This window comes from Salvelinus alpinus, chromosome 20, assembly GCF_045679555.1.
Source record: "Salvelinus alpinus chromosome 20, SLU_Salpinus.1, whole genome shotgun sequence".
Taxonomy (NCBI): Eukaryota; Metazoa; Chordata; class Actinopteri; order Salmoniformes; family Salmonidae; genus Salvelinus; species Salvelinus alpinus.
In genome coordinates, this window is record NC_092105.1 from 19,173,696 (window position 1) to 19,190,169 (window position 16,474).

General features: G+C 50.4%; 1 protein-coding gene across 2 annotated transcripts in view; it reads right to left on the bottom strand.

The window, feature by feature from the left end:
- The window catches only part of LOC139546427 (unconventional myosin-XVI-like), a 269,653-nt gene that overhangs the window by 81,089 nt on the left and 172,090 nt on the right, over positions 1 to 16,474 (bottom strand). For both annotated transcript variants that reach the window (XM_071354796.1, XM_071354795.1), the window contains exon 27: positions 15,923 to 16,128. In XM_071354796.1, coding sequence (XP_071210897.1) covers positions 15,923 to 16,128 — 206 coding nt within the window. The remainder of the gene's footprint in view (positions 1 to 15,922; positions 16,129 to 16,474) is intronic.

A 16,474-nucleotide genomic window follows, 5' to 3' on the forward strand; every position in this document is an offset into this window, starting at 1 on the left:
CTTTGAACAGCAACTCACTCATCATTATTCATGATTCATTCATGAATTTTCTTAATCATGGCATTATCAAGTCTGCTGTTCCCACATGCTTCAAGAGGGCCACCATTGTTCCTGTTCCCACACTTGTGTGGATAAGGTAGTAGTTGTGGAATTGTTAGGTTAGATTACTTGTTGGTTATTACTGCATTGTCGGAACTAGAAGCACAAGCATTTCGCTACACTCGCATTAACATCTGCTAACCATGTGTATGTGACAAATAAAATTTGATTTGATTTGATTTGAGTGTAATTCAGAAAGTATTTATACCCCTTGACTTGTTCCACATGTTGTCTGCACAGAATACTCCATAATGACAAAGATTATTATTTTTTAAATGTTAGCAAATTTATTGAAAACAAAATACAGAAATACCTCATTTATTTATTTACACTCTTGAGTCAATACTATGTAGAAGCACACGTTTGGCAGTGATTACAGCTGTGAGTCTTTCTGGGCAAGTCTTTCTACACATGGATTGTGCAACATTTGCCCATTATTATTTTCAGAAGTCTTCAAGCTCTGTCAAATTGGTTGTTGATCATTACTAGACAACTATTTTCAGGTCTTTCCACAGATTTTCAAGTAGATTTAAGTCAAAACTGTAACTTGGCCACTCAGGAACATTCACTGTCTTCTTGGTAAGCAACTCCAGTGAAGATATGGCCTTATGTTTTAGATTATTGTCCTGCTGAAAGGTGAATTAATCGCCCAGTGCCTGGTGGAAAGCAGAATGAACCAGGTTTTCCTCTAGGATTTTGCCTGTGCTTAGTTCCATCCATTTATTGTTTATCTTGAAAAACTCCTTAATGATTACAAGCATACCAATAACATGATGCAGCCACCACTAGGCTTGAAAATATGGAGATTGGTACTCAGTAATGTGTTGTATTGTATTTGTCCCAAACATAACACATTGTTTTCAGGACAAAAAGTGAATGGCAATGTCACATTTTAAGCAGTATCATTTTAGTGACTTGTTGCAAACTGGATGCATGTTTTGGAATATTTTTATTCTCTGTCAATTAGGTTAGTATTGTGGAATAGCTACTTGCTGTTGATCCATCCTCAGTTTTCTCCTATAACAGCCATTAAACTTGGTAACTGTTTTAAAGTCCCCATTGGCCTCATGGTGAAATCCCTGAGCGGTTTCCTTCCTCTCCGGCGCCTGAATCAGGGCGGACGCCTGTATCTTTGAAGTGACTGGGTGTATTGATACACAATTCAAAGTATAATTAATAACTTCACCATGCTCAAAGGTATATTCAATGTCTACTTTTTGTTCTACCAATTGGTGCCCTTCTTCGTGAGGCATTGGAAAACCTCCCTGGTCTTTGTGGTTGAATCTGTGTTTGACTGTTTTCTTGACTGAGGGACTTTACAGTTAATTATATGTTTGGGCTACAGAGATGAGGTAGTCATTCAAAAATCATGTTAAACACTATTATTGCACACAGAGTGAGTCCATGCAACTTATTATGCGACCTGAATGAATCGTAAATTATGATGAGTGACAAAGTTACAGACGCACAAATATAGCACCCACCCAAAAATGCTAACCTTGTAATGGTGAGAGGTTAGCATGTCTTGGGGGTATGATATAAAATGCTAACCTCCTCTGTTATTGTAATGGTGAGAGGTTAGCATGTCTTGGGGGTATGATCATGATTATTCAGGATTCATTCAGGACTGTTCCATAATCATGGTAGCATCCACATTAATGTAGAAGTGTTTAGAAACATATTATATTCTTATTTACAATAAAAGTGACTCCAAAATAACACAATACATTGTTTACCATTTATTTCTATGGTGCACAAATCTGAAACACACAGACACAGACAGACACAGAAACAAACAGACATAGACACAGACACAGACACAGCCACAGACACAGTCACAGATACAGACACAGACACAGAAACAAACAGACACAGAAAGAGACAGAAACAGAAACAGACAGAAAGATAAACAGACAGACAGATAAACAGACAGACAGAAACAAACAGACAAACAGCATCAGACAGACACAGAAACAGACAGACACATCATCAGACAGAAACAGAAACAGACGGACACAGACAGAAACAGAACCAGAATGACGAATAACATATTGCACACAGGTTATTCTGAGCCAAACTCTACAAAGGTAATGCAAATTGGCCTGGCACTCAGACAAGCAGCCAAAGGCTAGTATATTACCATCACAATCAGTCTGACCAACTGCCAACGCACACACCAGACACCAGACACCGACGCGCAAACACACACACCCAAGCTCCAGACAACCCAACCTCACCAGGGGACTGGCACCCCTTTGTGATGCTAACCTCACCGTCGACAATACACCCAATCCCCCCCCCCCCCCCCCCACACACACACAGTCCCATGAAAACAAGAAACACACCACTTTGTATCCCATGTCTCCCTACACCCACTGCCCTTCATACAGTCACACCCCTCTTTACAGACGCTAGCGCAACACAAAGGAACCACACACACACACACCTACCAGGAATCATTTAATTACAACTCTGTCAACAACAGATTAGATTCTCCACTGGGCCTCCATCAAAACAACTCTGTCAACAACAGATTAGACTCTCCACTGGGCCTCCATCAAAACAACTCTGTCAACAACAGATTCTCCACTGGGCCTCCATCAAAACAACTCTGTCAACAACAGATTAGACTCTCCACTGGGCCTCCATCAAAACAACTCTGTCAACAACAGATTAGACTCTCCACTGGGCCTCCATCAAAACAACTCTTTCAACAACAGATTAGACTCTCCACTGGGCCTCCATCAAAACAACTCTTTCAACAACAGATTAGACTCTCCACTGGGCCTCCATCAAAACAACTCTTTCAACAACAGATTAGACTCTCCACTGGGCCTCCATCAAAACAACTCTGTCAACAACAGACTCTCCACTGGGCCTCCATCAAAACAACTCTGTCAACAACAGATTCTCCACTGGGCCTCCATCAAAACAACTCTGTCAACAACAGACTCTCCACTGGACCTCCATCAAAACAACTCTGGCAGAAGAGTAGAGACCGGCTGTATCCAGATCTGTCTATTATCTACCAACCACAACCATTCGCTGTCCCTCTTTCTCTGCTTCCTGTATTTATGTTGTCCCAAACATCAGCGTGACTGGAGTGTTTCAATCTGTTAACGTCAAGTCATTTATAACATTCATGACTTAACAATAAGACCCTTAGTTATAAGTAATATGGCACGTAGTTGATCTGGCAGTAATTATTAGCTCACCAGGATTCCACTGTTACTGCTTTAGGAGGAAAACCTGGTTTATCTTCAAAGACTAACATTCCACCATCACACACTAGGAGAAAATGTGTGTGTGGCTGTAATGTCCAGTCTTATTACTTTAGACAGGTAGACATGGTGTGAAGTGTGTGTGTGTGTGTGTGTGTGTGTGTGTGTGTGTGTGTGTGTGTGTGTGTATCCCTGCATGCAGGAGAGAGTGAGAGAGAGTGTGTGTTTGTGCCTGCTACATTAAGGATCACAGTGACCTGGCAGTCAACTAAGAGAGAGAGAGAGAGAGAGAGAGAGAGAGATGGTGAGGGAAAGATTGTGAGAGGAGAGAAAGAGGACAAAGAGGGGATAGTGATAAAGGGAGAGGATGGAGAGAGGGAGAGGGGAGAGAGGGGAGAGAGAGAGGGAGAGGATAAAGACGAGAGAGGATGGAGAGGGGAGAAGGAAGGGCAGATGATTGAGAGGGGAGGGAGAGAGGGAGAGGGTGGAGAGGGGAGAGAGAGGGGCAGAGGGTTGAGAAGGGAGGGAGAGAGGGAGAGGATGGAGAGGGGCAGAGGATGGATAGGGGCAGAGGGTTGAGAGGGGAGGGAGAGAGGGAGAGGATGGAGAGGGGAGGGAGAGGATGGAGAGGGGAGAGGAGAGACATTGCTTTGGCAATGTTAACATATGTTTCCCATGCCAATAAAGCCCTTAAATTGAAATTGAAATTTAATTGAGAGAGAGGATGGAGAGGGGAGAGAGAGGTTGAGATAGACATGTGGGATAGAAAGAGAGATAGATGAAGGGAGCGCAACCTCTTCATAGTATTGAGGAAAGATGAAGGGAGCTCAACCTCTTCATAGTAATGAGGAATGATTCTGAGAATCAAAGGAAGAGGTGCGAACGGAACATAAACCCTCTCCCTACATCACAACGACCAGAACATATCCCAGAAGAAGACAGGAATAGGCAGTAATAATGGAGAGATTAGGTGTGATAGAAGGAATGAAGGGGATTACAATATTAACGGGAAAAAAGAAGTGTGAAAAGGGAGAAGGAAATTATTATAAAGTTTAGAGGGGGACACTATGACCCTCTTCAGAAGTCATTCTGACATGGTACAGACTCACACGTTTGTGTGTGTATGTGTGTGTCAGTGTGTGTCAGGGTGACACGTGGGAGATGGTAGTGTGTACTTATCAGGTACAGCAGGCTTGCACCATCGCACACACTGTTTCCCATCTCCTCAAGACATCCTTTAGATAGGTGCTATTGAGCAAAACCACTTTGTGCCTGCTACATTAAGGATCACAGTGACCTGGCAGTTAACTATATATATGAGAGAGAGAGAGAGAGAGAGAGAGAGAGAGAGAGAGAGAGAGAGAGAGAGAGAGAGAGAGAGAGAGAGAGAGAGAGAGAGAGAGAGAGAGAGAGAGAGAGAGAGAGAGAGAGAGAGAGAGAGAGAGAGAGAGAGAGAGAGAGAGAGAGAGAGAGAGAGAGAGAGAGAGAGAGAGAGAGAGAGAGAGAGAGAGAGAGAGAGAGAGAGAGAGAGAGAGAGAGAGAGAGAGAGAGAGAGAGAGAGAGAGAGAGAGAGAGAGAGAGAGAGAGAGAGAGAGAGAGAGAGACCGTTGCCCTAGAGCACACAAAAAACTATACATACCTCATCCTAAACATCAGCGCCACAGGTCAATTCCACAAAGCTGAGAGACAACGGAAGAAGGGCCTTCTATGCCCTTCTAATTCGACATACCAATTAGGATCTGGCTAAAAATACTTGAATCAGTTATAGAACCCATTGCCGTTTATGGTTGTGAGGTCTGGGGTCCGCTCACCAACCAAGAATTCATAAAATAGGACAAACACCAAATTGAGACTCTGCATGCAGAATTCTGCAAAAATATCCTCCATGTACAATGTAAAACACCAAATAATGCATGCAGAGCAGAATTAGGCCGATACCCACTAATTATCAAAATCCAGAAAAGAGCCAATAATTTCTAGAACCACCTAAAAGGAAGCGATTCCCAAACCTTCCATAACAAAGCCATCACCTACAGAGAAATTAACTTGGAGAAGAGTCCCCTAAGCAAGCTGGTCCTGGGGCTCTGTTCACGAACACAAACAAACACCACAGAGCCCCAGGACAACAACACAATTAGACCCAAACAAATCCAGAGAAAACAAGATAAATAGCATTCTAGCAAACTAGCATGCTATTTGGCCCTAAACAGAGAGAACACAGTGGCAGAATACCTGACCACTGTGACTGACCCCAAAGTTAAGGAAAGCTTTGACTATGCATAGACTCAGTGAGCATAGCCTTGCTATTGAGAAAAGCCGCTGTAGGCAGACCAGGCTCTAAAGAGAAGACATGCTATATGCACACTGCCCACAAAATGAGGTGGAAACTGAGCTGCGCTTCCTAACCTCCTGCCAAATGTATGACCATATTAGAGACACATATTTCCCTCAGATTACACAGATCCACAAATAATTCTAAATCAAACCCAATTTTGATAAACTCTCATATCTGCTGGGTGAAATACCAGTGTTCCATCACAGCAGCAAGATTTGTGACCTGTTGCCACAAGAAAAGGTCAACCAGTGAAGAACAAACACCATTGTAAATACAACCCACATTTATGTGTAATGTTTACTGTACATTTTTTACTATCTACTTCACTTGCTTTGGCAATGTAAACATATGTTTCCCATGCCAATGAAGCCATTTGAATTGAATTGAGAGAAAGAGATATGTTGACTATGTATACGAGAGGCTGTACTTCTGTCCAGGTCACGCTGACCTGAAGAACCACTCTAAGTTGGAAACTTCCACCTGAGCATTATGTGTGTCGGTGTTTGTGGGGGGTGGGGAACCCACCTAGAGTCAAATGTGTGTGGGGGGTGGGGAACCCACCAAGAGTCAAATGTATGTGGGGGGTGGGGAACCCACCAAGAGTCAAATGTGTGGGGGGTGGGGAACCTACCTAGAGTCAAATGTGTGGGGGGTGGGGAACCCACATAGAGTCAAATGTGTGGGGGGTGGGGAACCCACATAGAGTCATATGTGTGTGGGGGATGGGGAACCCATCAAGAGTCAAATGTATGTGGGGGGTGGGGAACCCACCTAGAGTCATATGTGTGTGGGGGGTGGGGAACCCACCTAGAGTCAAATGTGTGTGGGGGGTGGGGAACCCACCAAGAGTCAAATGTATGTGGGGGGTGGGGAACCCACCAAGAGTCAAATGTGTGGGGGGTGGGGAACCCACCTAGAGTCAAATGTGTGGGGGGTGGGGAACCCACATAGAGTCATATGTGTGGGGGGTGGGGAACCCACCTAGAGTCATATGTGTGGGGGGGTGGGGAACCCACCTAGAGTCATATGTGTGTGGGGTGGGGAACCCACCAAGAGTCAAATGTGTGGGGGGTGGGGAACCCACCTAAAGTCATATGTGTGTGGGGTGGGGAACCCACCTAGAGTCAAATGTGTGGGGGGTGGGGAACCCACCTAGAGTCATATGTGTGTGGGGTGGGGAACCCACCTAGAGTCGTCATATGTGTGGGGGGTGGGGAACCCACCTAGAGTCATATGTGTGGGGGGTGGGGAACCCACCAAGAGTCAAATGTATGTGGGGGGTGGGGAACCCACCAAGAGTCAAATGTGTGGGGGGTGGGGAACCCACCTAGAGTCAAATGTGTGGTGGGTGGGGAACCCACCAAGAGTCATATGTGTGGGGGGTGGGGAACCCACCAAGAGTCAAATGTATGTGGGGGTGGGGAACCCACCAAGAGTCAAATGTGTGGGGGGTGGGGAACCCACCTAGAGTCAAATGTGTGGGGGGTGGGGAACCCACATAGAGTCATATGTGTGGGGGGTGGGGAACCCACCTAGAGTCATATGTGTGGGGGGGTGGGGAACCCACCTAGAATCATATGTGTGTGGGGTGGGGAACCCACCAAGAGTCAAATGTGTGGGGGGTGGGGAACCCACCTAGAGTCATATGTGTGTTGGGTGTGGAACCCACCTAGTGTCATATGTGTGTGGGGTGGGGAACCCACCTAGAGTCATATGTGTGGGGGGTGGGGAACCCACCAAGAGTCAAATGTGTGGGGGGTGGGTAACCCACCTAGAGTCATATGTGTGTGGGGTGGGGAACCCACCTAGAGTCATATGTGTGTGGGGTGGGGAACCCACCAAGAGTCAAATGTGTGGGGGGTGGGTAACCCACCTAGAGTCATATGTGTGTGGGGTGGGGAACCCACCTAGAGTCATATGTGTGGGCGGTGGGGAACCCATCAAGAGTCAAATGTGTGTGGGGTGGGGAACCCAACTAGAGTCATATGTGTGTGGGGTGGGGAACCCACCAAGAGTCAAATGTGTGTGGGGTGGGGAACCCACCAAGAGTCAAATGTGTGTGGGGTGGGGAACCCACCTAGAGTAAAATGTGTGGGGGGTGGGGAACCGACCTATTGTCAAATGTGTGGGGGGTGGGGAACCCACCTAGAGTAAAATGTGTGGGGGGTGGGGAACCCACCTAGAGTAAAATGTGTGGGGGGTGGGGAACCCACCTAGAGTAAAATGTGTGTGGGGTGGGGAACCCACCTAGAGTCATATGTGTGTGGGGTGGGGAACCCACCTAGAGTCATATGTGTGTGGGATGGGGAACCCACCTAGAGTCAAATGTGTGGGGGGTGGGGAACCCACCTAGAGTCAAATGTGTGTGGGGGGTGGGGAACCCACCTAGAGTCAAATGTGTGTGGGGGGTGGGGAACCCACCTAGAGTCATATGTGTGTGGGGTGGGGAACCCACCAAGAGTCAAATGTGTGGGGGGTGGGAAACCCACCTAGAGTCATATGTGTGTGGGGTGGGGAACCCACCTAGAGTCATATGTGTGGGGGAGTGGGGAACCCACCTAGAGTCATATGTGTGTGGGGTGGGGAACCCACCAAGAGTCAAATGTGTGGGGGGTGGGGAACCCACCTAAAGTCATATGTGTGTGGGGTGGGGAACCCACCTAGAGTCAAATGTGTGGGGGGTGGGGAACCCACCTAGAGTCATATGTGTGTGGGGTGGGGAACCCACCTAGAGTCATATGTGTGGGGGGTGGGGAACCCACCTAGAGTCATATGTGTGGGGGGTGGGGAACCCACCAAGAGTCAAATGTATGTGGGGGGTGGGAAACCCACCAAGAGTCAAATGTGTGGGGGGTGGGGAACCCACCTAGAGTCAAATGTGTGGTGGGTGGGGAACCCACCAAGAGTCATATGTGTGGGGGGTGGGGAACCCACCAAGAGTCAAATGTATGTGGGGGGTGGGGAACCCACCAAGAGTCAAATGTGTGGGGGGTTGGGAACCCACCTAGAGTCAAATGTGTGGGGGGTGGGGAACCCACCTAGAGTCATATGTGTGTGGGGTGGGGAACCCACCAAGAGTCAAATGTGTGGGGGGTGGGGAACCCACCTAAAGTCATATGTGTGTGGGGTGGGGAACCCACCTAGAGTCAAATGTGTGGGGGGTGGGGAACCCACCTAGAGTCATATGTGTGTGGGGTGGGGAACCCACCTAGAGTCATATGTGTGGGGGGTGGGGAACCCACCTAGAGTCATATGTGTGGGGGGTGGGGAACCCACCAAGAGTCAAATGTATGTGGGGGGTGGGGAACCCACCAAGAGTCAAATGTGTGGGGGGTGGGGAACCCACCTAGAGTCAAATGTGTGGTGGGTGGGGAACCCACCAAGAGTCATATGTGTGGGGGGTGGGGAACCCACCAAGAGTCATATGTGTGTGGGGTGGGGAACCCACCAAGAGTCAAATGTGTGGGGGGTGGGGAACCCACCTAAAGTCATATGTGTGGGGGGTGGGGAACCAACCTAGAGTCATATGTGTGTGGGGTGGGGAACCCACCTAGAGTCATATGTGTGGGGGGTGGGGAACCCACCAAGAGTCAAATGTATGTGGGGGGTGGGGAACCCACCAAGAGTCAAATGTGTGGGGGGTGGGGAACCCACCTAGAGTCAAATGTGTGGTGGGTGGGGAACCCACCAAGAGTCATATGTGTGGGGGGTGGGGAACCCACCAAGAGTCAAATGTATGTGGGGGGTGGGGAACCCACCAAGAGTCAAATGTGTGGGGGGTGGGGAACCCACCTAGAGTCAAATGTGTGGGGGGTGGGGAACCCACATAGAGTCATAAGTGTGGGGGGTGGGGAACCCACCTAGAGTCATATGTGTGGGGGGGTGGGGAACCCACCTAGAGTCATATGTGTGTGGGGTGGGGAACCCACCAAGAGTCAAATGTGTGGGGGGTGGGGAACCCACCTAGAGTCATATGTGTGTTGGGTGTGGAACCCACCTAGTGTCATATGTGTGTGGGGTGGGGAACCCACCTAGAGTCATATGTGTGGGGGGTGGGGAACCCACCTAGAGTCATATGTGTGTGGGGTGGGGAACCCACCAAGAGTCAAATGTGTGGGGGGTGGGTAACCCACCTAGAGTCATATGTGTGTGGGGTGGGGAACCCACCTAGAGTTAAATGTGTGGGGGGTGGGGAACCCACCTAGAGTCATATGTGTGTGGGGTGGGGAACCCACCTAGAGTCATATGTGTGGGGGGTGGGGAACCCACCTAGAGTCATATGTGTGTGGGGTGGGGAACCCATCAAGAGTCAAATGTGTGTGGGGTGGGGAACCCAACTAGAGTCATATGTGTGTGGGGTGGGGAACCCACCAAGAGTCAAATGTGTGTGGGGTGGGGAACCCACCAAGAGTCAGATGTGTGTGGGGTGGGGAACCCACCTAGAGTAAAATGTGTGGGGGGTGGGGAACCGACCTATTGTCAAATGTGTGGGGGGTGGGGAACCCACCTAGAGTAAAATGTGTGGGGGGTGGGGAACCCACCTAGAGTAAAATGTGGGGGGGGTGGGGAACCCACCTAGAGTAAAATGTGTGTGGGGTGGGGAACCCACCTAGAGTCATATGTGTGTGGGGTGGGGAACCCACCTAGAGTCATATGTGTGTGGGATGGGGAACCCACCTAGAGTCAAATGTGTGGGGGGTGGGGAACCCACCTAGAGTCAAATGTGTGTGGGGGGTGGGGAACCCACCTAGAGTCAAATGTGTGTGGGGGGTGGGGAACCCACCTAGAGTCATATGTGTGTGGGGTGGGGAACCCACCAAGAGTCAAATGTGTGGGGGGTGGGAAACCCACCTAGAGTCATATGTGTGTGGGGTGGGGAACCCACCTAGAGTCAAATGTGTGGGGGTGGGGAACCCACCTAGAGTCATATGTGTGTGGGGTTCGGAACCCACCTAGAGTCATATATGTGGGGGGTGGGGAACCCACCTAGAGTCATTTGTGTGTGGGGTGGGGAACCCACCAAGAGTCAAATGTGTGTGGGGTGGGGAACCCAACTAGAGTCATATGTGTGTGGGGTGGGGAACCCACCAAGAGTCAAATGTGTGTGGGGTGGGGAACCCACCAAGAGTCAAATGTGTGTGGGGTGGGGAACCCACCTAGAGTAAAATGTGTGGGGGGTGGGGAACCCACCTATTGTCAAATGTGTGGGCAGTGGGGAACCCACCTAGAGTAAAATGTGTGGGGGGTGGGGATCCCACCAAGAGTCAAATGTGTGGGGGGTGGGGAACCCACCTAGAGTCAAATGTGTGGGGGGTGGGGAACCCACCTAGAGTAAAATGTGTGGGGGGTGGGGAACCCACCTAGAGTCATATGTGTGTGGGGTGGGGAACCCACCTAGAGTCATATGTGTGTGGGATGGGGAACCCACCTAGAGTCAAATGTGTGGGGGTTGGGGAACCCACCTAGAGTCAAATGTGTGTGGGGGGTGGGGAACCCACCTAGAGTCAAATGTGTGTGGGGGGTGGGGAACCCACCTAGAGTCAAATGTGTGTGGGGGGTGGGGAACCCACCTAGAGTCAAATGTGTGTGGGGGGTGGGGAACCCACCTAGAGTCAAATGTGTGTGGGGGGTGGGGAACCCACCTAGAGTCATATGTGTGTGGGGTGGGGAACCCACCTAGAGTCAAATGTGTGTGGGGTGGGGAACCCACCTAGAGTCAAATGTGTGTGGGGTGGGGAACCCACCTAGAGTCAAATGTGTGTGGGGGGTGGGGAACCCACCTAGAGTCATATGTGTGTGGGGTGGGGAACCCACCTAGAGTAAAATGTGTGGGGGGTGGGGAACCCACCTAGAGTAAAATGTGTGTGGGGTGGGGAACCCACCTAGAGTCATATGTGTGGGGGGTGGGGAACCCACCTAGAGTCATATGTGTGTGGGGTGGGGAACCCATCAAGAGTCAAATGTGTGTGGGGTGGGGAACCCAACTAGAGTCATATGTGTGTGGGGTGGGGAACCCACCAAGAGTCAAATGTGTGTGGGGTGGGGAACCCACCAAGAGTCAAATGTGTGTGGGGTGGGGAACCCACCTAGAGTAAAATGTGTGGGGGGTGGGGAACCGACCTATTGTCAAATGTGTGGGGGGTGGGGAACCCACCTAGAGTAAAATGTGTGTGGGGTGGGGAACCCACCTAGAGTCATATGTGTGTGGGGTGGGGAACCCACCTAGAGTCATATGTGTGTGGGATGGGGAACCCACCTAGAGTCAAATGTGTGTGGGGGGTGGGGAACCCACCTAGAGTCAAATGTGTGTGGGGGGTGGGGAACCCACCTAGAGTCATATGTGTGTGGGGTGGGGAACCCACCAAGAGTCAAATGTGTGGGGGGTGGGAAACCCACCTAGAGTCAAATGTGTGGGGGTGGGGAACCCACCTAGAGTCATATGTGTGTGGGGTTGGGAACCCACCTAGAGTCATATATGTGGGGGGTGGGGAACCCACCTAGAGTCATTTGTGTGTGGGGTGGGGAACCCACCAAGAGTCAAATGTGTGTGGGGTGGGGAACCCAACTAGAGTCATATGTGTGTGGGGTGGGGAACCCACCAAGAGTCAAATGTGTGTGGGGTGGGGAACCCACCAAGAGTCAAATGTGTGTGGGGTGGGGAACCCACCTAGAGTAAAATGTGTGGGGGGTGGGGAACCCACCTATTGTCAAATGTGTGGGGGGTGGGGAACCCACCTAGAGTAAAATGTGTGGGGGGTGGGGATCCCACCAAGAGTCAAATGTGTGGGGGGTGGGGAACCCACCTAGAGTCAAATGTGTGGGGGGTGGGGAACCCACCTAGAGTAAAATGTGTGGGGGGTGGGGAACCCACCTAGAGTCATATGTGTGTGGGGTGGGGAACCCACCTAGAGTCATATGTGTGTGGGATGGGGAACCCACCTAGAGTCAAATGTGTGGGGGTTGGGGAACCCACCTAGAGTCAAATGTGTGTGGGGGGTGGGGAACCCACCTAGAGTCAAATGTGTGTGGGGGGTGGGGAACCCACCTAGAGTCAAATGTGTGTGGGGGGTGGGGAACCCACCTAGAGTCAAATGTGTGTGGGGGGTGGGGAACCCACCTAGAGTCAAATGTGTGTGGGGGGTGGGGAACCCACCTAGAGTCATATGTGTGTGGGGTGGGGAACCCACCTAGAGTCATATGTGTGTGGGGTGGGGAACCCACCTAGAGTCAAATGTGTGTGGGGTGGGGAACCCACCTAGAGTCAAATGTGTGGGGGGTGGGGAACCCACCTAGAGTCAAATGTGTGTGGGGTGGGGAACCCACCTAGAGTCAAATGTGTGTGGGGGGTGGGGAACCCACCTAGAGTCATATGTGTGTGGGGTGGGGAACCCACCTAGAGTAAAATGTGTGGGGGGTGGGGAACCCACCTAGAGTAAAATGTGTGGGGGGTGGGGAACCCACCTAGAGTCATATGTGTGTGGGGTGGGGAACCCACCTAGAGTCAAATGTGTGGGGGGTGGGGAACCCACCTAGAGTAAAATGTGTGGGGGGTGGGGAACCCACCTAGAGTCAAATGTGTGGGGGGTGGGGAACCCACCTAGAGTCAAATGTGTGGGGGGTGGGGAACCCACCTAGAGTCAAATGTGTGTGGGGTGGGGAACCCACATAGAGTCATATGTGTGGGGGGTGGGGAACCCACCAAGAGTCATATGTGTGTGTGTGGGGGGGACCCACCTAGAGTAAAATGTGTGCTTTAAAAGGACAATTAGCAAAGAGAGATGTCAAGGGAGAGTGCAGGGAGAAGGCAGGGAGGAAGCAGGGAGAAGATAGGGAGATGGCAGGGAGAAGGCAGGGAGAAGACATGGAGAAGGCAAGTAGAAGGCAAGGGGGGAGCACAGGGAGAAGGGATGGAGAAGGCAAGGAGAAGGCAGGGAGAAGGCAGGGAGATGGTCATGGAGAAGGCAGGGAGAAGGCAGGAGGAATACAGGGAGAAGACATGGAGAAGACAGGTAGAGGGCAAGGGAGAATGCACGGAGGAAGCAGGGAGAAGGGATGGAGAAGGCAGGGAGAAGGCAGGGAGAAGGCAGGGAGAAGGCAGGAGGAATACAGGGAGAAGACATGGAGAAGACAGGTAGAGGGCAAGGGAGAAGGCAGGGAGGTGGTCATGGAGAAGGCAGGGAGAAGGCAGGGAGAAGACAGGGAGAAGACATGGAGAAGGCAGGGTATGATGCTCCCTGTGTTGCTGCCTTTACAGAGAGGACCCCCCCCCCCATCACACAGAGGACACATCCCTCATCACACAGACCTTTACAGAGAGGACACATCCCCCATCACACAGACCTTCACAGAGAGGACACATCCCCGATCACACAGACCTCTACAGAGAGGACACATCCCCATCACACAGACCTCTACAGAGAGGACTCATCCCCCCATCACACAGACGTTTATAGAGAGGACACATCCCCCATCACACAGACCTTTACAGAGAGGAGACATCCCCCATCACACAGACCTCTAAAGAGAGGACACATCCCCCATCACACAGACGTTTATAGAGAGGACACATCCTCCATCACACAGACCTCTACAGAGAGGACACATCCCCCATCACACACACCTTTACAGAGAGGATACATCCCCCATCACACAGACCTCTAAAGAGAGGACACATCCCCCATCACACAGACGTTTATAGAGAGGACACATCCCCCATCACACAGACCTGTACAGAGAGGATACATCCCCCATCACACAGACTTTTACAGAGAGGACACATCCCCCATCACACAGACCTTTACAGACAGGACACATCCCCACATCACACAGACCTTTACCAGACAGGACACATCCTCCCATCACACATACCTTTACAGAGAGGACAAATCCTCCCATCACACAGACCTTTACAGAGAGGACACATCCCCGATCACACAGACCTCTACAGAGAGGACACATCCTCCCATCACACAGACCTTTACAGAGAGGACACATCCCCTATCACACAGACTTTTACAGAGAGGACAGATCCCCCCATCAGACAGGCCTCTACAGAGTGGACACATCCCCCATCACACAAACCTCTACAGAAAGGACACATCCCCCCATCACACAAACCTTTACAGAGAGGACACATCCCCCCCATCACACAGACCTTTACGGAGAGGACACATCCCCCCATCACACAGACCTCTACAGAGAGGATACATGCCAAATCACACATACCTTTACAGAGAAGACACATCCCATCACACAGACCTCTACAGAGAGGACACATCCCCCATCACACAGACCTTTACAGAGAGGACATATCCCCCATCACACAGACCTTTACAGAGAGGACACATCCCCCCATCAGACAGGCCTCTACAGAGAGGACACATCCCCATCACACAGACCTCTACAGAGAGTACACATCCCCCCATCACACAGAACTCTACAGAGAGGACATATCCCCCATCACACAGACCTCTACAGAGAGTACACATCCCCCCATCACACAGACCTCTACAGAGAGGACACATCCCCCATCACACAGACCTCTACAGAGAGTACACATCCCCCCATTACACAGTCCTCTACAGAGAGGACACATCCCCCCATCAGACAGGCCTCTACAGAGAGAACACATCCCCCATCAGACAGGCCTCTACAGAGAGGACACATCCCCCATCACACAGACCTCTACAGAGAGGACACATCCCCCATCACACAGACCTCTACAGAGAGTACACATCCCCCCATTACACAGTCCTCTACAGAGAGGACATATCCCCCATCACACAGACCTCTACAGAGAGTACACATCCCCCCATCACACAGACCTCTACAGAGAGGACACATCCCCCATCACACAGACCTCTACAGAGAGTACACATCCCCCCTTTACACAGTCCTCTACAGAGAGGACACATCCCCCATCGCACAGACCTTTACAGAGAGGACACAGTGACCCACCACACTCACAGGCCTGGTTCCATTTCAGCCCATAGCCCCTTCCCTAGCCCCTACCTCTTCAGTCTTCACAGATCTGAAAAGATTGGATAAGTGGGAGAAGCTTCTCAAACCTAATTGAAAGTCAAGATGGAACCATTCACATACTTTTACACCTTTTGGATTCCTTCAGATCTACAAACTATGGGGAAAGGGTTGTAGGGGCTGAAACGGAACCTGACAATACAGGCCAATACAAATCCTTTATGAATCAGTGTCTGTCCTCCCTCTTCAAGTTCTACAGGAGCAGCATGCACGGTATGGTGGTACCTACCTGGTGAGGAAGCTGTTGAAGGCCAGGCGTACAGGGTAGCCATAGCGAATCATCCGGACCATCTCTAGCACCCCGACGTACTGCAGCTGGGTAGACACGTGGCAACTGTCAAAGCTGTCCGCCATGTCACTGCTGTTGGGACGTACACACTCCACAAAGTGAGGGGTGCACGCCTGTAGCTTACTGACCACCTCTGACAGAGAGTTCTGAAAGGGGGAGGGGGGGATATTGTTTCATGTTGAAGTTCATGTTCCTTATGCACATGGCAATGGAGTTGAACCTATTCCTCAGTCCTAGACGCTTATCACCTTCAAACAGGTGAGAGCAATGGCATTGGTATCAGCTTCAATATGGATAGTTCCTCAACCTGGGCTAGTTCCTCAACCTGGAATAGTTCCTCAACCTGGAATAGTTCCTCAACCTGCAGTAGTTCCTCAACCTGGAGTAGTTCCTCATCCTGGGCTAGTTCCTCAACCTGGAGTAGTTCCTCAACCTGGAATAGTTCCTCAACCTGGAATAGTTCCTCAACCTGGAGTAGTTCCTCAACCTGGA